Here is a 23,431-nt window from a genome sequence, read left to right as displayed (position 1 = left end):
AGGACAGCGACAGTGAAAAAACAAACCTCACATATTTATGTATTATTGTTGGAGTCTTGAGTCAATTAGAAGTTTTTTAAATCTTCACGTCTACTGAAGACTCTCCTTTTATTGAATTACATTTTTCACCTAGCAGTGGCCCAGGAGCCTCAAAAGTAAATAACAAAGTCTTTACTAACAAAGCTACTATGAAGTGGATATTGAACAAGCAGTTCATTTAGCTCAAAAATGGATTATTAGTTTTTGGAAAAGCAAACCAAAATAACCCATATGAAAAGCACACATGAACCAACAGGAAAATGCAGTTACAGATGCAAATACATGTGGTTACTTTTCAAATGCTTAAAAAAAAAAATACATCCATTCCCCAAAACAAGATAATTCACAATTTTACAGTACTGACAACTATATTAGAAGTATATATATTCAAAGGTGTACAAACGGGGTTGTTTGTCCATTTTTAATCTCAGCAGTATCTGTAGTGTTCATGCATTAATCCTCCCCCCTTGCATTACATCCGTGAGGTAAGAAAGGACAGCACATACCCCACACTGTATAGCAAGATGCCATTACACAATGCAGCTAACAGATCTCAAATAACAGTCGAAAAATATTACTTATCTTTTTAACTGCTAGTTCGTAATTATTTTCGCGATGTGGAAAGCTCCAAGTAACCCTTTTCACAAAGGGACAGCTACTTGGAGAACGGTCCAAATGAAGACTTTAGACCTTTTTACCAAGGCAGCATAACACAGTGTCAGCACTGGTTTTTCATTTTAATTCTAAGTCTCACTAACAAGGAAATCCTCAATACCTTGCCCCTGGAATTATCCCAACAACCTTTTCAAGCGGAATTTGCAGTAGCACCCTGTTACTAAAGTCCCTGAGAAACCCAGCGATAGCCAGAAGTAGTAAGAAATCAGAGAACATATGAAAATATTAATTTGGCTACCAACAGGGAGACTCAACTGATTAATTTACATGTTGATATGCATTCTGAAGACCAGACAGGCTTGACTCAGTAGTTGGAATAACTCAGAATGCCTTTCTGAGCAGCAAAGAAAAATTACATTTCTTCTTTGCTGGACAACTTGAGAGTTTCACTATGAGCATTCTCCCTAAAAATGTATATACTGAAAGTGTTTTATCCTCTCACCTTTATTGCTGGCATAATCTCAAACTTTGAAAAGGTGCCTTATTGCTAGGCCTTTTCAGAAGAGGAAATAAGGACTTGTTGTAATCTTAAAATAATACACACAAGGTTTGCTGGACCATAGAAAGTGAGTCAACACACAGCTAATCCCAGCTCAGTATGTTCTGAATTCACCCAGACACTTTAAAACAAGGGCAGTCATGGGATTTGGAACCTATTCTGGTACAAGTACTGTGCAAATCTGCCCCCCTCCCCCCAATTTTTTTCATATTTTCCATTATTTCAGCAAGGGTACATCCAATTTATAAATCTATGTATTTATACTGTATGTATTTCAAACAACAACAAAAGGATCACAAACCTATCTTTGTTCTCTTGGACTGTAACAGACAAGCTTCTGACATCTATAGATTCACATTCAATTACAGAAAGAATTCTGTCAGACTCAAACATTTCTTCAATTCCTTAATATATTTCTCAATTCTATATCCAAGTCCTGAAGTCCATGAGTGGGATCTACAAATTCAGCTATGATCAGGTTACAAAACTTATGACTCTCTTTTTCCATGATAGTATGTCATTGTTAAGAACAAACATTTTGAAGGAAACTCTTCATGTAGTTCTGTAGTTCATGTAGTTAGAACACAATTAACTAGCATGCAAGGTCTTATTTTTATTCTGCTAGCGTTGTGCCAGACATTTTGGGTGAGAAATCCAATATACTTACTTCACTCTGTGGATCCTGAATTACTTTATAAAGAGATGAAATCAAAGCAGTCTTGTCTTTCAAACTGGCAGCATAGCTGGATATGGATGCTTCTGGCAGTGTCTGAAATAAAAATATTATAAGCAATTTTATCACTAAAATATAACACCTATTTCCACAACAATTTTTCATTGCAAGTTATTATTTATCAGAGTTTAACTATAAACTAAAACTTGTCTTGTAAAGAAATCCTTACTATGGAAATCATTGCCAGAAGACACACTGCATTCTATCATTTTGCAGTTTTATACAGAATGCAATGACAGTGGATGGCAAAATAGATTAAAAAACCAAGAGTTTCAGAAGTGCAACCTTCACTGAAATTTCACTTGAAATGTCAGTACCATGAAACTTAACAGTTTTCAGATCCATACTTCAAGGAGTTCTCAAGACTGACTGTACACAGGCAGTGAACATTATTACCAGATACAGTTTACTCTGCAAGAACACAAATTCCAGTTAATGCAAACAGCTCTTCTCTAACACTAAACGTATTTTCTGCCAGTACTTAAGAAGGTAAAAATCTAATATTTTTAACAGCCCTTTGGAAGGTGTATATTTAAACTTAACATAGCTCTTACAGTACTTACCTGCAGTCCTTCAAAGGAGATTATACTCCACTATACAGATAGGAAAACACATTCCCAGTGTACCTAAGCAGACCAGCAGCAAAACCTATAGTCAAGTCTAGTACTCAAACCAACAAAACCATTCACCTATGATACACATTTTCACTGCTCTGTATCAGGAAGTGTGTCATCCTCCAGGAGGCAAGGAAATAAAAAAATCTTTTCAAGCAAACATTTGTATTTATCACACGATCTCAGCAAAACCCAAGGTTACTATTTTTCTGTTTTCTACAGGAATCAAGCAGTCCTGCATACTGCTCCAGCAGCAATTCAAACACTACTGACAAAATATATGAGAAAGTATTACCTTAAACTCTGATAACCACTCCTCCACAACCCCGGTATCCACAGCTAACATCTTCCAACATCCGTTTCCAAACCTTCAGCCTGAAAGAGCAAGCAAACAGAGTTTGTGGAAACTACAGTCACTGCATTAAGCAGATAATGAAAATTAAATCCTTGTGAATGGTTACAGAATCTTTTCATGCTTTCACTTGTTAACATTTCACATGCTAACATTACTTTGAACTTTTATTCTACCTCACTTATGCAAGCTGCTGGAAGCATTAAACACAGGAGTCTTCACATACAGCAGTTTAATAAATTCCAAGTATGAATTGTGTGGGAAGCTCAGTAAGTCAAAGACTTGCAGAAATGGCATTTTGAAAACAGGAAATATTATCTTCTCAATTTCAATTTATTTTTCAGCTTACAAAACTCAAGAGAAAACTGAGTCTCTCTCACTGAAGAGAAACGACTGTTTAGGTTTTTCCTAGTCAACTCCTACTCCCAACTTGGAAAAGGTCACTGAAATAAAGGCGGATGGAAAACCTTTCAATCCTCCCCTACTGTGGCAACTGCAAGACAATGAGCCTAAGACAGACTTCCCTGCCCAGCATTCTGTCCAATCTTAGAGCAAAATTATCAGTACTAGGACTTGAAGACAAGAGATGCAGAGTGGCTTCTGAAATTAATTTCTGATTTCTCTTCAATTTTGAGAAGCCACTTAAAAACAACTGTCCCTTGAAGCAGCTTATTCTTAAACAAAAGAGCAACATATCATTAAGATACAAAACTACTAGAAGTTTAAAAAAACGTGCTGCTAGTTTACTCAAATTGTGACCATGGATTTCAAACAGTGACAAAGTTAAATACTCATCTAAGGAAAAAAGTAGCACTGTCTTGGTGAAATGTTCAGTCATGGAAGATCCTCTCAAGTTTTGCTTCAGCAATTTAAAATTAGTTTTGAAGTACTGATATCAAAAGTATGGGCTGTCAACGAATGATAAACAAGGAAATTATGGGAGGGAATAACCGTCTTGTATAACAAAAATACAAATATTTTGTTCTGAGATACAGACTGTAGTGGAATATATAGAGAAAATTTTAAGAAGCCTGAAGGGAGAAGAACTAAATATGATAATAGTGAGAGTTCTCTATAACCCTTCAAAGCAAGGTGGAGGGGGAGAGGGGGAAACAAACTTAAATAAGGCTTTACTTAAAGAGAAAGTGACCAAAAGCAGGGTTGTGAGGAAATGATTGTTGAGACATGCATGTCAAAAGGAATAAAATTAAACAGGCTGTCCAACAACTTCTTGAATCATTTTAATACACAATAATAGTGTATGCAAGCAGAGACTTCTGTGCCTCCCTTTCCTCACTTGCGCTAAACATCATAATTACAAACATGGAAAAACTGGCCAGTGACGTCAAGGTTAGGGAAGACACGGCTGCAATGACAATGACATAGTAGAACACAGGAATCCAAGAAGGATCAAAGCAAGGAGGAGGACCGAGAATGTTCTAGAATGGTTCATGGGGTTTTGGAAAAATATCATCAGCAACAGGAAGACTAGGGCACCATGACTAAATTGGGCAGAGGACCAGCTGACAGGACACACAGAAAAGGTCAAGGTACTCACTACCACCTTTGCTTCTGTTGTTACCAGCAAGAGCAGCCCCCAGGAACTCTGGATCTCAGAGCACAGAAAACTGCCTCAAGTGCCAGGATCAAAGGGCTGTCACCAGTGCACAAAGCCCAGCTGGACACCTGGCCTTACTGGTGAACTCCAGGGGTCAATACCCAGGGGAGGACGATTTAACATCTTTGTTAATGAAGATGAATGATGGGACAGAGCTCACCCTCAGCATGTTCAACCAGGAGGAGAGGCTGATAGCCCAGCGGGATGTGCTGCCATTCACAGAGACACCAATGGACAGGAGGTGTGAGCCAACACATGTATCTCAGGAAGTTTAAAGACAGTACCAAGTCCTACTCCTGGGAAAAAAATGCAAGCACCAGCACACACAGGGCCCATGAACAAGGGGAACATGAGCCAGCCACACCCACCCTTGCAGCACAGACAGACAACAGCCTCCAGATCACCATCAGCTCAAGGGAAGTGATCCTTCCCTGTGATGGGTGCTGGTAAGACACATTTGGAGTCCTGGGCTCCCCAGCACAACAGATATATGCCCATACTGGAAATAGTTTGGGAGAAGGCCATATAGCTGACAGACAAATTGGAGCATTTCTCACATGAGGAGAGGCCAAGAGAGCTGGGACTGTTAAACCTGGAGAAGAGAAGGCTCATAAGGATTTTATGAAATGTAGATAATTACCTGAGGGAAAGGAATAAAGAAGACAGAGCCAAGCTCTTCTCACTGCTGTCCTGTGACAGGACAAGAGGCAATGGGCATAAAATGAAATACACTGAAAAAGGGTTTAAGTGTAATTTCATGTAATGGTTATTGAACAATGTAACAGGTCACTCAAAGTGGCTGAAGAGTCTCCAGCCTTGGAGACATTGAAAACCCAGTTGGATAAAATCCGGAGAAACCACCTGTTTCAATTTTCACTACTTTGAGCCAAGGAGGTTGAACTTCATGATTATCTCCAAAGATCCATTCAAACCTCATCCATTCTGTCATCCTGCATCAACAAAGGACTGTCATGAAGAATATTCATCTGGCTAAATTCCAAGGCTTTCTGATCAGCGCTGATAGTCTCTGAAGATATAACAATGACAATACACATGAGTGGCCTCTCAATATTCTGCATAGACTGTTTCAAACCCTGCTATGAAGTGAGACTTCTAAGGATAATACTGTGTGCTAACAAACAAAAAGGCTAGTCCTACTACAATTATTGAAGTAACCACCTTAGTTTCTATAGAATCCCACAATCTACTAACCCTACTTTCAGTCCTGTGAAGGCGGACAAAGGCTTTTGCAGCATCTCATGCTTCAGCACAGCTAACAATAGTAACCATTCCCTACCAAGCCCCATTAATAACACAAATACCTGCCCTAGTATTAACTGTTCAAAGCAAGAAAGCCATGATTTTTAAGAGTCCAGAGGAGTGTTGGATACTCCAAGTCCATAGTTGATACCACATTTATCCAAGAGATGCACTTTTTCCACCTATTTCTACTGATCCATCAAGCACTATTTTAAGATTAAATGTTCCCAGAGAAATCTATAAAAAAGCTGAGATAAAAGAAACGGGACAAAGGTTTTGCTGATCAGGTCTTTGATTTTTAAAGTTGCAGAGGCATTCCATTGAGAGTTAAGGCAGTTGAAATGCACAGAAGATAGACTGTCCTTATTTTACCTTCATGCATTTAAAAAAATGCATATATACCCATTTAACCTCAAGCACATATGCACCCACAGCAATGCACATTTGAGTGTCACAAATAAGAACTCCAACTTTACACTTATTTTCCATGAAGACAAAGACTGATCTCTCCCAGAAGGAAAAAAACCTCAATTAGAAGGAAAAAAGCCTCAATTACATCAGCTGTGTGGGATCTATTAAAACAGGCAGACAACCTACCACTTTACTGAGGATTGCCACATTTTGTCCTATATAAATAACAGATCAAGTTGGACTGCAACAATGTGTGGACAGAGATGGAAAACCCAAGACTGTTCTAAAACAAGTATCAGCAAATTTCAGTTAATACAATTTTTTTCTGGAGCCCACAGAAAGTTTAAAAAAGTAACTCTAGAATGAAATTTCTAACACAAAGTGGGCCAAAGTAAGGCTTAATTTATAGCATCTGTTAATCTATTACAGAAAAAAAATCCCCAAAGGATTAAGAAAAGCATGCCTTAATTACAGCTTTGTTTCAGTGGATATAACTGCAAGATATAGGCCACTGTAAGCATTAGATGTCCCAGTCACTATAGAATTAAAGCAAAAAGGGGATAAAGTAAATACCTGCTACTTTGGAGGAAAAAAAAGTAAAATTATATTAGGAATGTATTTTATATGTATCAAAACTGTAATGAAAATTCAAATAACACAGCAAGCACTACACAGCATTTCTCCAAAGAAAGTCTTGTTTAAGGTACATTGGCATGTAATTCCCTTCAAATGAATTTTTTTCCTTGATCTCCTCCTGCTAAGTCCTGCAAAGACTTCAAATGAGTGGAGTTTGAGAATTTCTTTAAAAACAACTTGCTTTTGTCACCACAAATCAAACAATACTTTGATTAAAACTGATGAGCAGCTTCAAATGTCTCCATGCTTCTCATTCCAAAAGATTGAGGCAGAGTCATTTGGATGTCCTGATGAAGATTGTTATAAGAGGAAGAAGACTCAACTATTAAAATGATACCACTAAAACACTTGTGATGCAGCTCAGTAACAGTCAGGTGGTTCATCTCTGTTGAATTTTTATTAGACTCATATATTTTTAGCTTATATCATACATGAAGTAAAGTCACTTTTAAGTGACACTCTTTCATTGCAGGTCTTACCTTCACATATGCCACATGATGAAAGCAAGAATAGCTTCTGCAGTCTAGCTAACACATGACTAATTATTTATATAGCTAATATAATCTGTTTGTTTATGCTCTGTGAGTTAAAAGTGCTTTGGAGTACTTTCCACAAGATTCTCAACTTGGATAAGCTGCAAAAGATAGGATTTATACTAAATAATAATTAACACCGTTCATTATTATTAACTGTTATAATTACTGTTCCTAAAACCCCTATTTAAAGTAAGGGTACCTAAAATCATAGAGCCCTTATTAATCTCTAACATTGAAACCCTAGGACATATTCAACTTGAGCTCCAATATTAACCTGAGAAGAATCAGTCTAACTTACTTTCCACTCGAAGTCTGCAATCTGTTTTGATATAGATTGAGGTAAGACTGTTCTCTGGATCTGTTCCCAAGTACTAAGCAGCCTCTGAGAGCTGCTAATTCATCTGGCTCTATTCTAATACAATAATAAAAGTCTCCTTACATGGGAGATATCAATTTTTGCTTTGTTTCAAGATGAACAGTATAACTTGAATAAGAGACCAAGCAAGTTTATCTGACAAAAACAAGTCTCGTTTAGAAGGCACTTCCTACAAAATCCTCCAGAAGGTAATTTTCTTTCCCCTATTACGGCAAAAACACACCAGGAACTTACTGAATTTACTGTTTTTAATAGAAGAGAGAAAAAAAGTTGCTATGCATTGAGTTGGCAGAGGGCAAGCCAAGACGAATTAAGACATATTCTCTGGCAAACTTACTAATGCCTCCATCTACTTAAATGGCTTTGGTTTTTCATACCTGGCACTCAAGACTTTAATACAATAATATCAAATAATAGCTTTAATGAAATCACAGATAACACATGCACAGATTTTTCTTTAAAAATATTCTCACAATAGGTGGCTTTCTTGCTCTTTAAAGCTACCCAGCCTTTGTAAAATTCATCCATGGAACGCATGTGTGTAAATGAAATCTGGATTAAGTACAAGGAGGCCGGACTTGGATGAAGAATGAACTCTTGAGTTCTGCAGAACTGACCTTCTGAAACCACAGCATTAGATATTTGCTACAGGAAATCACAGAGCTGGAAAAAACAAAACCAGGAGCCAAAAACTGCTTAAGTCCCGTCCTCTGGGAATTGCTGGAAGAGGAGAAAAAGCATATACTGGGCCCTTACCTAATCTGTAAAGTATCTTCTTGGAAGTCTGTAATATTTGCTAAGAAAAAAATTTTTAGCCTAAAGGAAACACGGAGCAGAAAGTTAAGCTATTTATGAACCATAACCTAAATTTGTCAGCTCATCCCAGAATAGGAATAAAGTAAACTTGTGACCATTCCATTAGGATGTATCAGACCTATAAAAGATTGAGTCCCTAGTACATGTTGATCTTCTGTTCTATACTAGTCTGCATACAGAAGTACGGAAGGGCCAATTAGGACGCAACTTTTCTTACCCTTTGAAGTGGTACAAGTAGTATTAAAAGACTTTTAGTCACCTCTACATGATACATCAAGTTCACTTAAGGACTACAGCCTACACTTAAAATTCACATTGTTGAACCCTTTTCTCTCCCACTTGTTTCACAGACCAAGACACAATCCTTGGTAACCCTCAAACAGGAAGCAGCACTTAGGCAAGTGTATTCTTGATTAAACTGCCAAAGAGGAGGATATATTTTCCTGATGTTAATTATCACTCGTTCTAGTGATACAGGGATCTGTTCATTTACTATACAAATTTGAATATGGTCAAGCTGTTCTGTCTAGATACTTGTAATGGTGGAGTAATGGGTAGCAAATCATTTGAAGTCTCTTGAGAAAAGAAACAGATGGTACTGTGGACTCCCAAAAGCCACTCTGACGGGTTCCAGAAACCATAAAGGCCAGGTCTGACTTCTTAGCATTTTTCAAACTTCCACAAAAAAACCAAAAACTTGTGCTAAGCCTGAAACAGTCACATGCTCTATTCAAATATAAAAATGCAAACAGTGCTCAAAGACTTGGTATCAAATATTCTGTGATAATTGCTATCTTCAGTGTAAAACAAGATAGCTATGGTACACCAAAGCATCACTCAAGCAAGGCTCAAGCAAATTCCTAAAATGACAGATGAGTATTAGGTCCAACCATAGGTGACAGGCTCAAAAGAAACAGGAGTTACCAAAAACAACGTGAAGGAAGTATGCACCGAGGTCCAACACATAAATGCACAGAAAAAAACCGCCATCTGAAAGAATCCATGGAAGAATCCATCCACAGCCACTAAATGCATAAGCATTTCTTCTAGTTCAGAAAGTTGGAGTCAGAAGTTGCTCCCCCAGCACACAATTATAGTTTCCCCTCTCATCTCCCTTTAAGCCTCTATTACAGCCACTGTTAGACACTGAGGGTTCAGAAATTCTGGTGATTCTGGTGTGATTCAGTATGGTAATTTCTGCATTCTTTCTCACAATACAGTGGTGAGCCTTACAAAGATAACTGTTCTGAACATGGTTTGGAAAGATTACTGAACCTTAGGAACTGAAAATGCAGTCAATTTTAATTTCATCTTGCCAAGGGCGTTATTCAGTTTTGCTTCCCTTTTTCCCCCTCCCCTCTGTCAATGATAGAAGGAACCATCTTATCTGCAGCTTATACTTTAGATGACAGTGTGGAGCATCAACCTTAGAGTTCAGGTGCCAATAGACTTCTTCATGACATAGATTTAAATAAGATATCCTGATCCTGTGCACCTGTGCTTCTTGAAGAGTTTACATCTGGGATATGACAAAGTGGTAGATATTTGCCCATCAAATGGAAAAGTCCTGAATGATATCCATTAGTTTTTTAAAACATCATAGATCTAATAATATTCAGCCACAGATGAGAGACCTCGATTCAGTTTTGATAACAGCAAATAAGGGAAAAAAAATTTATATAAAAAATTATAGAAAGAAGCATACCTCAACTAGACTGTATAGAAACTATAAGTAACGGTTTAAATGCAGTTATTTCTTGTGCAAAGTATCCAGTACCATAGAATATTGTGTGGAGGCTTCTAGGCTGCAAAGCATCAAACACTTGGCATATCAAATTATAACTCAGACTTCTATAACCTTTCAATTCTGTCAATAGGGGAAAAAAAACCCAACAGAGCACATACAGTTGAGGACATAAGACCATTTACAATGCTGGCACTTAGTCACATGGGCACACAGGACCCAAAACAATAATGATGAAAGCTTTCTAAAAAGTCTCAAGCAGAACGTAAGATCCCTAATAGCACAGGCTTTGGAATATTTTAATTCTGATCTTTGACTCCTGGATTTGCTCAACTTCAGATTAGCAAACAACAGTTACAAACCACATTTCTACACAACTAACCTAGTATTTACCCTTTACTGCCAAGGAGATAACTCTTCCAAGACAACCAAATGACTCATGCCAGCCGAACAAGTCACCAGCACAAAGATATCAGATTACACACACTGATATAGTCACCTGAATTTATACAAGCCATAGTAAATCAGATCTACATTGTTTAAGCAGCCCTAGCAGTGCAGTGTCAAAATGAAGTAAGAGGAAATAACCTCCACAGTTTGAACTTTATTTTGTTTGTCATCCTACTTTGCTATTTCCTTCTTGCTGCCTTTTTTAATCCCCCTTTACTATTTTTTCCTGTTGCCTTCTGCACAAAAGCACACCTTAAGTACAACTGCCCTACTGGCAATGACAGAGTCAGTCAAAACTGACCACCTGTAAGCCAACTTATGCCAGTTACATCCCATACTCTGGCATGCAGAACTCCTACTCTTTCAAGTTATTTCATTTGGAGCATATCCTCAAATGTTAGCTTTTCTATCACCTGTAATATACCGATACTCACATTCATTATAGGAAAACAAAGTAAGAGTTATTACTTTCAAAGCAGTTTTTCTTAGCAGCTAAAATATACTTGCTGTCACTTTTGTTGCATGTCATGCAAACATTCCTGTTTACATCTTATTGACTCATTAAAAAAGAACAGATATAAACAGCCCAGTCTTGGATAAAATAAAATACACATAATTGAAAAGTTTTGTCGTGAAGTAAGTCCTTACTTATTCTGGATTGATACAGTTAAAAGTTCAACATACACAAAGAAAGATCTAGATAATAACTATATGCATCATAAGGAAGTAGAATTTAAAGTAACATTAAAAGGAGTACAACCACAAGCTTAACCAAATATAACCCAAACAACAAAAAGAAATGCGTAAAAGGGAACAGTGTGGTAATACTACACAAGTGACCTAACCCACACATATGTTCCAGTTTTTGTTTTAGTCATAAAATTCCACAGTACTGAGATAAAAGTTATCTTCTTTATCCTCAGAGACTTTTTACAAGTACATGTAGAGACCGGACAAGGGGAAATGGTTGCAAACTGAAAGAGGGTAGGGTTAGATAATAGGAAGAAGGTGAGGGCACTGAACAGACTGCCCAGAAAAGTTGTGGATGCCCCATCCTTGAAGTGTTCAAGGTCAGGTTGGATGAGGCCCTGAGCAACCTGGTCTAGTGAAAGGTGTCCCTGCCCATAGCAGGGGAGTTGGAACTAAATGATCCCTTCCAACCCAAGCCATTCTATGATTGTATGACAAGAACACGGAAGCTTTTTAAATTCTGTGTTTTTCTATCTATCAGGACTCCTGTAAGTTGTGTCAAGAGCATCTGTGTACATGGCACAGTGCTCTTACCACTTCTGTAAAGGAAAGCAGTGCTGCACAACTTCTCCACTTATCAGAAACATTCTCTGCAGAACCCCAAGCAAAGTAAACTGACTGTTCTCATCCGTCCTAGTTCCCTAAGCCCAAAGCACACTACATCCCTATGAAGTCAGGAAGTTTCCCCAAAACCCAAAGACAAATTTAAAACAGTGAAATACAATAACCTACGCAGAGAGAATACCTGTTGCAGCTTTAATTTCAGTATTGCAGATAAGTCTTTAACCAACCAATGGTCTTTTCAAAAGCACAGAGCATTACTTTTGGTACCAATGCAGTGACACAATAGCTTGAGAATGCCCTAAAAATCACGTGGAGAATTGAGCAGGGGCTCTACTTCATCTCTGAATATCAACTGTAAAAGGCATGATTTCACCACCTTCTACCATTATAGCACGTAGTTTCAGTTAGCACAAGTGAAGCAGCATTCATCCGGCAAGAAATTTAGCAGTCATTTATCAGAAGGAAAAAGACTCAGTTCACAGACAGGGGTTTGACAGGCTCTTCACCTTCCAGTTTTAATACTCTTCACTTACTTTTAGCAGCAACATTAAGAATGCAAGACCTTTGTCCAAAACTTCCCAACTCTGAAGGCTGAGAATGAGATTTTAGGAGATTGTGCCTATTTCCAACCCCGCTCTAGGTATCTGCACCTCATCAAATTTTAAAAGCAGAGACATCTACCTGCAAGCCAGAGGTTGACTTTAGAAGATACTACACAAGCCCCACAGCAGCTCTTGGGACTTCATTTCAACTGAATCTCCCTTCTGCCTCCAAAAAAACTGAAGGAGCTCCACAAACTTAGAACTGAGTTGCAAATGTTACAGGTGCTTCAGAAGTGACTTATGTCCTGGTTCCAGCCAGGACAGGGTTAATTTTTGTAGTCATCAAGAGGGGGCATGGCCAAGACGCACAGGTTGTTTTCTATCACCTCAGGTCACTGCCAGGGGGCAGAGAGAGAAGGGGTCCCTCTTGGTCAAGTAAGCATGGAGGAGGCAGTGGGTGCAGGGAACAGGAGGGCAGCACCAGTTCCACATGGTGAGCAACCACCTGTGAATCATTCATCTATCTTTTACACTTTGTCAATGATACTGTTGCTGTTATTGTTCATTTTCTCATCCCACTGCTGTTTCCAGTAAGTTGTTCTTATCCCAACCTGTAATCTTTGCCTTTTGTGCCTTCACTTCACCTTTCCATGTAGATGCAGGGGAGAAGGGACAGGGGAGCGAGCAGGCAGTGCACGGTTTGGAGCGCTTCAGCGGGAACACAAAATTGAGAAATACCATCCCCGAACCATGACAGCCTTTTTTATTTGGTAAAGCATGGGCTCCTCTCTTGGGGCAAACCCATTCCAGGGCACCTGGCCCTTCACAAAGAAAAAACTCTTCCTAGGGCTTCTGCTGGCTTCTCCAGGATCAGCTGCATCACCACACTTGGAGCCTCTCAGTGCCTGTCTCTGCCGCTCCAGATTGATGGATCTGAACCTGACTTCCTATTGATCAGCTAAGGGCAACAGAGGCTATTGCCCATCCTTTTGGAATGGTCCTTGCCTAATCGCTCTGGCCCAGCTGACCCATGTTCAGCTGTTGTTCATGTGGAACCCTGCTCCACTTCGGCCCTCAAAGCTCTTGTTTGAGTATTTGCTACCACCACCAAGATCTGTACGTGCAGCAGCTCCATCCAGGCCTGTGCCCCAGGCTTCAAGGCTCACTGCAGCATCCCTCCTACCCACAGTCTACTCTCTGCCCATGTTGGGCGCCAAATAAGGTTATCGTGGTTTAGGAATGGTATTCTCCAATTTAGCATTCCCACTGAAACACTCCAAACCACGCGTCAGTCACTGACTCTCCTTTCCCTTCCCTCCCCACTGCAGTGGGCTAGAGAGCAGAATTCAAGGCACAAAAAGTAAAGATCACGGGTTGAAATAAGAATAATTTACTGGAAACAGCAACGAAATAAGAAAATGAACAGCAACAATAACAAAAGTGCACAAGATAGGTGAACAATGCCTTGGAACAAGTGCCACCCAAACCACTCCCTCTGCCACACTTACTCTATGGGAAGTGATCCCTTCTGCCCCCTGGCAGTGACGTGAGATGTTACAGAATAACCTCCAGGTCCTGGCCATGTCCCCTCCTGGCTACTGCAAAAATTAACCAGGACACTTATTTTCATTTGCCAAAAGTTAGTTGCTATAAATTCGAAAAACTTTAAAATAGTACTACTAGCATGGAAACCATTTAAAGGTAATTCTGTCTCCTTTGAAATCATACCCTCCTTCAGCACAGCTGCACATGCCCAGTTAAAGTTTCCCTCTAAAACCTGGGCTCTTTCTCTGCAAGCATTTTTAAGTTTTCATTTACCCACAAATATGAACTATTCTTTCAAAGTGCTTCCACACGTAGCTAAGAAAGTCCAACACACTGCATTTGAAACAAGCACAAAACTATGCTTTTGGCATAAATACTGCGATAATCCAGAAACAGACTTTAAAGAACTTAGTATGCTGCAAGAATAACTACTATGGTGTGTTTTACCAGGGTAGATCTACAATACAGTGTAATAATATCAGATATGACCAAATATAACTAAAATCGAAGGGTCTGATTTTACTTTGACGCCAAAGCCTTTATTTTAAATGAGTGATATGACACATCCCATCACCCAACTCAAACGAATGCAGCAGCATTAGCCATCTTGATAACTTTATATTTGCAAAATATTATCTCCAGTATACCATTCTACCATTTCCTCAAAGATCATGAGAGAAAAGCAGAAACCTTGCTATTAGGAAGACACCAAAGGAGGTCTATGGTAGTCTATTGAAATGTGTTTTAGTAGCTCATTTTCACAGAAGAATAAAAAATGCTATACAAAGGTGCATTTTCCAGAAGAGGGGTACATCAATACTGCAAATATTCTTAGGACGTAGTTTTAGTGGTCGATAATTATCCATCAATACATGCACATAATGCTGTGTTAAACAGTTTCAGGAAAAATATGCTTTATCTCTCCATGGCAGTTCTCTCGTTCTTTCTTATCCCTTCCCTTTCCCCCAACAGCCCTCCTGCATGAGCCTGCTATACTCACCATACAGGACACATTCATTTGATAAGCATTTTAAAGCAACTAAGAAGAATTTTGTGAGTTCTTTAAATGCTTTATAAGCTACAGAAAAACATGACTTCTCAATTAAAATTTTTAAAAAGATCAGGACCCACACTTTTGTCTCATTCAGAAAAGATATCTAATACATGAAATGTCCTATTGCCACATATAACTTAAATGCTGTAGTACAGAGTATATGAAACTCGAAGTCTCAGACAATTTACTACCCTGCATGTCTTGCTCTGCACTGTAATTTTAGAAAAAAGTCAAATCACAAAAGCATAATAGTGTCAAAGCAGAAAAAAAATAGGTTAATTGTCTTAGATTTTAGGACGTATTAATTTAAACTGAAATCCCATTAGATGAAAAAGCTTTTCAAGTAAGAAGTTCCCACTTCAAGAAAGCATCTAAAGCTTGGAATATTATTCCAAGAGAGAAATAAAATGCTAATGAAACTCAAATTGCATAGGTTCTGGAGAGACTCTTATTTGATTTCAGATTTCCAGGGTAAACAGGATCACCAAGTAATCTGCCATTGTTCCAAAGCCACAACAACAGAAAGTTTCTATGGAATTTATATTGATATCAACTGGATAGCAGTAAACAGTTTAAGATTAAAAATAGCAGAGCATACATTCATTTTCTTTTCCTGTTTCTTTTATTTGCACTCTCATTAAGTCACGCAATGTCCTGCTCAAGATAGGTCTGATTTTTAAGAGCATTCTTTGAGACCTTCCTAACTAGTAGTTCTAGAATAAGTGAGCAGTACTTCAGTATTCAGTTACAAATTCAGAGACCTGGTTTAGAGCACAGACTTGATGACTTACAGCAAAAGTAGTCAAAATTTGTTTCTGTAATAATCTGAAGTCTGTGAACTTGGAATGTGATTTAGTGTATTCTGTTTACAAGCAGCAACTGAGAAGTCACTTGAATGGTAGATGTGATTATGAAAATACATGGAAATTGGTCATTGACTACACATGTATTTGGGACACAGTGCACTCAAATGAACCAGAACAGAAAGATATCAATACAGCCTGACAACCCTACAAAGCAACATGTCCTGCTTGTAAAAACTGTCATACGCATATGAAAGAAGAGTTGCAATGAACCCAATAGCAAAGTAAGCTAAATCACATGGGAGGAAAAAACCAAATACAATCAAAGTGAACAGTCACTTTTCAAACAATACGATGGGGTTAATTGCACAACACAAAAAAAATCACACAACTATCATTTAACATCAATAGACACATTTGAGGAACATCTTCAAAGGTAAATGTGGCCTCACTTGGTTCCTGTTTCATCACTCAGTTAACTTCCCATGTTCCTCTGGTCAGTTCCTCTGTTTACTGTACAAGCAGGGACTTTCATTTAGGTGTTCCTTCTTCCCTGGACAACAAATGTACCAATATCCTACTGCTGCTATGGAACTTATATAGCACTCTTATTCAACCACACCAAAAAGGAGCTGGAAATGGTTAAGCAGTCCTTGCCACTGTTTCACTGGATTGCTGCAGCTTTGTGAACATAGGTGAACTGGCACCCACTTTTTTGCCAAAATAGTACAAAACCTCCACACCGCTTTTGAATACCACTAAACTGGGAATGAACCAAAGATTTTCATTACTTCCTTAAAGAAGAAATGAATGTGCGTGTTATGTATGCAAAGGAACTGCGCAGCTTAGAGATCTCCTCTGCTCATGTTAAGTTTCAGGTGGAAAACTCTTATCAGTTTTCCCTGTGTAGCTACAGTTTGCCAATAACAACGGTCTGGGATAAAATATCACTGCACAAATAACCTTTACATTCTACTCAGAACTCTTGGTAACCAGTGCAAATTCACATGCTTCAGATACTCTTAAATCTTAGTCTACGACAAAAAGAATAATATTGAAAATACATACACCAAACAAAAGTGAGGAAGGCAGCAAAAAAATTAAAAGTAGCAGGGACTGCAAATCTACTCATCCAATCCCCAGCATGATACACAAGTGCTGGAAGAATAGTTCTGCTATATTTTTACACATTACTGAAAATTCAATAAAACTTTAACCAATTCCAGTTGAAACAACAGAATCCTGATACTTCAAGCTGTATCATTGAGCACTTTGCAAAACAGACGTTTCCTGTGTTGTGTTTCAGTAAGTAACATGACAAATTTGATTGTCTTAAGTGTCTCATCACAACACAACTTTGGTGAAAATACCCTTAATTTACAGTACTGACACATAATGCTGCCGAGAAAACAGGGAGGGGATGAAGAAACTTAATTTTTTTTACCTTAGCTTTACAATTAAATGTAAATCACATTCTCTCAAGACAGGCAGAAATTGGTAAATATTATTCCAGCACTCACAAAGTTACAGAATGCACCTGTAAGCAGATGTGCAGAATTACTGTCAAAAGCCTCTCACCTGCTCCTCTGGCTGCTGCACTGGGAATTTAGTTCAAAGGAAGGGAAAAAAATGCAAGAGCCTATTAGTCTTTCTAGACCTGACATATGGAGTCAATAAAATTAGGGACATGAGAGATGTGAGCAGAAAGACTACAGCTTAATGAAACTAAAAGCTGTAACTGAGTAAAAACAGTAGCATGTCCACAGCATGTGACATAAAGCAGGCAGGTATTTTGGCACAAACTAAAGAAAGTCAATAAGAAGTATATTCTTTTAACTGAGTATACAGTAATTGGTTCATCCAGATGTGCTACTAACCACAAACCAAAGGAAAACACTCAGAATTTCACTGACAATCCAGTGTAAATTCACTGCAAGGAACACAAATTATTGCTTAAGTATTAAGTACCAAGGAACTACTAAGGAACTCCCCAGTATCGCTCCTCCCCACACTTTGATCACACTTTCCTCTCCTTCATCAGCCTAACACAAAATATATGACATTGCAACCTACCTCAAATCTGGAAGAGTAACATAATTTCCTTCAGCCAGCAAACACTGCAAAGGAGTATTACTGGGGGGAGGAGGCAGCAGAAATTCCATTTTTGTACCTGAAGATCCTTTAGTCTTCCTCCTCAGGCAAAGATGTTACTATAGCATACTAAATATGTCTTATATGAGAGACTGTTTGAAATATTCAGTATCCTAACTGACAGAGATGGTGATTGGTGTTAAAAAACCTGTCAAAAGCCATTTTTTAAAATTTATTAGGTCAACTTAAAACTTTTACATATATTCTAGTTATTTCCTTTAATATAGAAAATAATGTGAAAGGATTGAAAATAATTAAAAATAAAAAACAATTGCCTTTACATATGAGAACACGATTTAAGTGCTTGAAAACAAATCACAATGAAATAGTACAGCCTTGTCCATCAACCAGACAGTCAGGGAGACCTTATATTATCCAGCACTAGCTCCTGTACAATACTCAGACTGCTAGACTGCTTAATTTTTGAGTATTAGATTTAATTCTCTAATGCATATTTAAAGTGTAACAGGCATCTTCCCCCTTCCTAGAAAAAAAGAACTGCAATAAAAATATAGTGATAGTAGTGAATCATCGTGTTTAGTATTAGCAAAATATTAAAGCTGTATGCACTATTCATCAAGTTGAAATTAATGCCTCGCTGAAGCACAAATATTTATTCAGTACAAACAGCAGGAAACCTTAGGAGACAGCACAGCTTTAAGCACTGAAGTGAGTTAATTAGTACCCAGTGCCACTTCAGAGCATGCTATGCTATTTTTAAATAAAGGTTAGCTTCCGGATAGAAGAAAGTAGTAAAATGTAAAGGTAAGAGATAAGGTATCCTAAGAAAGCTGTATTTAATAGCTACCAAAGTGCCCTAAACAGACAGCTTTTCTCACAAAGTTTAGAATGAGAGCTCTTATGCCAATCAGGATGGAATACAGCAATACTTAGCAACTTCTGCATCAGCAACAGGCAGGTTTTACTAGTACTGCTTTTACCTAAATTTCTTTGCTATGCTTTGATTGCTACATAGCATTTCATATCATCAGAAGTTAGAGATGGAAGAACACAAACATATATCTGTTTTGAAAAGATAACCCATTTCCAAGTCTTCCTCTCAACAATCAGATGATTCTTCAGCAATGCTCACTATTTCAAATAAATTTAAGAACAACTTTCATGCACTCCCTCGCTTTTCATGGCATTCTCCACAGACAAAAGTGATGATAATTAAGTATCTGTCCAAATTCCACAGGCTTTATTGATTCCAGATCTAATAAATAAGCCTCCTAGTAACAACTGTTTATTGAACCCCCCTGTATTACATTTGTACACCATTTAGAAGTCACACTGAAGCCTTATAAACAGAACCCTTAATTCATCACACAACTACACCAACATCCTCCCGTTTCTGGCACTGCAAGAAAAAAACGGGGTCACTTTCAGACAATTTCAGTACTAATTTGGCTGTAATTTATGTTATGCTGCTCTCATTATCTTTCCAGTTGTTACCAAAGCATGTAAGTTCATGTGGGGATGCGACTAAAGAAATTGCCATAAATAACAGTCGCCCTCATAGACTCAGCCAACATTCTATTTTTAGTCTGCTCCTCTTGAACGTGGCCCTGATTAGGGCAAAGGCTTCACAACAGTTTCACCAGAACTACAAGTAAACACTTCATATTCAGCATTAGTTTAGAAATGCTATCAATTGAAAACCAGTACAGTTGTCAGATCTTTCAGATGCTGTTTCTGGTGTTTTGGGGGGGAGGTGGGGATGTTGTGTTTATATCCAATCCAGGATTATTTGAGTTTTCATGCTAGCGAAGTTCCAGCACAAGTTCTGAGAGAAATCTGATGATTTTCAGTAAAAACAAATGCAGCAGCATTTCATCCCTCGGCCTTGCAGAAAACATTTTAAATTTCACCAGTGAATTCAAATAACTTTAAATATTTCAGTGTCAGTTATTTATAAAGAAAATCTCAAGGGCATGCAGAAGTACTTCATCTTAGAAGTGCATGCATACACTTACACGTTATGGAGCACAGGGAAGAGTCTGGCCACTGCAGGAACTAACTGAACTTTTTAATGGCATGCAGAGCTTGAGCAGCCCAGAAGCTTTAAACACAGCCTTGTAGCAATACGCAGTTGCTACACATTAAAAACATTTTTATACTTTAGTACTCCTTGTCTCCAATAACACTGATCTGACATAGATTTCAGTCCTTATTCTAACACCACTTTGGTTTTGCCTTCCAAGATTATCTCAAGAAGCATTTCAAATAAATTAATCCAATTTAAGTTCCTAAATAACTGTTGTTAATAAAAAAATGCTTTAATTCCAACCCATTCTTCACTCCCAAATGTGCATTTAATACACCACCATTTCAATTCTGGCAGCTGAGGACAGCGAACTACCAAGAGGGCTATTTTTCCTGGAAAACACAGATTTAAAGAAAAGATCTCAAGCTTACAATTCTAATTTAAGTGACCTTTTTTATATATATACTTGCATAATTAAACAGAACAGTATTAACAAATCAAAAGCCGTAATTTCGTTGAGCAGGAAAACTATGAGATTCTAGTAAATCAACAAACTCAAGTACTTCCTCCCAAGTACAAATCAACATACTTAAAGACACTGCATATAAAATGCAGCTTTTAAGCACACTGTATTTTCGTAATCCTATGGAAGTTTCAGAGATTACACAGAGTCACTCCAGTCAAGCTATTTCACTTCAGAAGATAACCACACATTGACAGTTTTCAGTTTTTCTAGAGTGTAAGAGATTTGGACCCTAGTTCTCCTAACTTCACAGAAGACAGAGTATACACACAGTCATGGTCACACTGTCAGGCCCCTCGTCTCCCATACACCATGATGGGATCTCCTGTTTAAACTTCATGCATATTGCTCCTGGAAGACTTGGTAACTGGTAACACTGGAAGTAACACACAGGTGCAGTGATTCACACGTGTAACCTCCATTTCTGCTAACAAAACCACCCACACAAATCCTATGGCAGACTGAAGTATAAGCTTTGTGCCCAATCTTCTGCTCGCAAGAGAGGAAGCGTGCCAGGTGACACAGAGAGCGCATTTGTCAAAGGGAAGGGCTGGGAATGAAACCTGACCTGCTGATTCACCTAACGGATTTAAGTCTAAGGTCTTCCTGATAGAGGCTTTGTATGTTTGCTGAGTGCCCAGGTGATCTTTGTTAAGAGCCCAAATGCTACTGCATTTTAATATTCTCATCAATGTAAACATTTAAGCCTCACAAAAGTGTCATCTGAAGGCCTCAAATACTCCACAAGTTCTTAGTCCCTAAGGAAATCCTATGAATTGACTTTTCTCTAACTAATCATGCAGGTTTCTCAAATTATGCGTTTTTCACACAACCTGGAAAAAAACCCAGTGTCATATTGGGCCATGAAATGTCTGTTTATTTTCTAATTAAAACAGCCAGACATTAGCCAACATTCAATAACTAATAATTTAAGTCTCCAGAATGAACAAGGTGATTCTCACACCGGATGCGTTAAAGTCAGTGACAGGTTAAGAGACAACCTAATATTTATCTTAAGGTAGAATTTAATGAAAATTGATTTCCTGACATGAACGTGAGAAAGGTTCAAGATATCTGGGTTTTACAGGAACACATACTAAGAATGAGACTAACTCACTGACTTGGCCCAGTCACAAAATATACATCAGCCAACAGGCTCTTCTCCCAGCTTAGACCCAGCCCCATTGTGCTAAGTACAATACAGATGACATACACCATTTGTAGTGCCCAGCCTTACAATATTTCACGCACATCCTTGTCTGTGATACAAGTCCTCGCAAAATTAGAATCCAAGTGACTTAACTATCCAGCTATGCCTGAGAACATGTCTACCATGGACTATTTCAAGTGAAAGCAAACCCGCCCATTCAGGAGACTACAGCAAAAGCTCAACATGATTCTGTCCCTGAAAACCTTGTTTCTTGGAAGAAGCTTTCTGATTAAATTTAACATGTACCTTTAAAACAGCTCAACGCTGAAAGGAAGTGAATTGCTACAGTTCATAAATCATCCTAAGTAGGACTGAACTTCCTCAAAATTGTCATCTCTATGATAAAAGGCATGTTAGAGGTGCCTTGTCTCACAAAGAGATTATCACAGAAGAGAAGTAGCTGAGTTTTGCATTTCAAAAGTAGTATTTTCGTATTGTTTTCTTACTCTGGAGGAAAACATGTGTCCAAGAACATTGCCAGAAGGATCTGCAACTCAGCTTCAAAGTACATTACTTTTACCAAAAGTATTTCACTGATGAAAATAAAAGAGATTGGAGATTAATTTGACCACATTATATAATACTACTTACTTTTTGCAACATAACTTGTTGGAAGGTGGAGAGAATAAAAGCGAAACGCTGGGGGCGGGGGGAAACTAAATGATCTTTAAAGTCCCTTCCAATCCAAACCTTTCTATGATTTTGGGGAAAACCCAAACTTATGAAAAGACACTGTAGCATATAAGTACATTACTGGAGGGAAAAACTTCAGAAAAGGCTTTCAGATGCCATGACATGCAGTCATCAATGTCAATTTACACTTTGCTCCATAAAACTGCTTTTTGCTTCTTTGCAATGTCATTCACGCAAGCTGCCTTCAAAACAAAGTCACCAAATCTGAATTTGCAGCTAACAAACCCAACAGCCAACAAACCAACATCACTTAATAGAAAATTCCACATTTTTTTCTTCTACAGTCACTTCCTCACTCACTGGCAGCGTATGTTAAAAATTCTGAAAGATATTCAGCAAGACTTCATAATCCTCGAGAACATACATCTCTTCCCTGTGAGCATAAGACTCAGGAGCTTTTTCGGCACAGAGCTGGAATTCAATTGGACGGGAAACAAACGTGATGGCTGTCGGCATTACAGGGAACGAGCCAAATCCACGGGCTTTACCTCTGCTTTCACCGTTACCTTTACAACACAAAGCAGACAGAAGGTTACTCCCATTTACCGTGCTCGAAGTTAAACCACGAAGCCCACGCAGACACAAGCCCTGCAGCCTGCGGCGCTTCCGACCCGGGCACCGCGAACTCCCAGCGGTTGTAACTGTTGCTGCCACCTCTCGCATCCGCGCCGCCGGCACCGAACTCGACGCGGCGGCGAAAAAGCCAAACACACAGATAAGACAGGCTAGAACTAAGATATTTCACAGCTCGCCATCGAACTCTGCCCTAACCCTTCCGACGAAGGTTCACGCGCGCGCCGGGAAGCGCCAGGCACGGCGCTGCCCGCCCTGCTCCGGGGACACGACGGGA

At 38.6% G+C, this 23,431-nt stretch overlaps 1 protein-coding gene across 5 annotated transcripts in view; it reads right to left on the bottom strand.

Moving 5' to 3' along the window:
- Positions 1-23,100, bottom strand: part of FAM126A (family with sequence similarity 126 member A) — a 40,764-nt gene extending 17,664 nt beyond the window's left edge. For 2 of the 5 annotated variants that reach the window (XR_003212787.1, XM_025895391.1), the window contains exons 1-3: positions 22,946-23,097; positions 2,856-2,935; positions 1,881-1,982 (exon numbers count right to left, since the gene is read on the bottom strand). Coding sequence is in view for 4 of the 5 variants with exons in the window: in XM_025895391.1 (XP_025751176.1) it covers positions 1,881-1,982; positions 2,856-2,906 (153 nt within the window). In the remaining variant the exon portion in view is untranslated. Of the gene's footprint in view, positions 1-1,880; positions 1,983-2,855; positions 2,936-22,945 lie in introns of all 5 variants that reach the window. The other 3 variants (XM_018075591.1, XM_018075592.1, XM_018075593.1) reach the window with 2 other exon arrangements.
- Positions 23,101-23,431: the final 331 nt, after the last annotated feature.

This window comes from Manacus vitellinus, unplaced genomic scaffold, assembly GCF_001715985.3.
Source record: "Manacus vitellinus isolate BGI_N305 unplaced genomic scaffold, ASM171598v3 scaffold_3_pilon, whole genome shotgun sequence".
NCBI lineage: Eukaryota > Metazoa > Chordata > Aves > Passeriformes > Pipridae > Manacus > Manacus vitellinus.
Note: the sequence above shows the minus strand (reverse complement) of the source record. Positions and strands in the feature narration are given on the sequence as shown.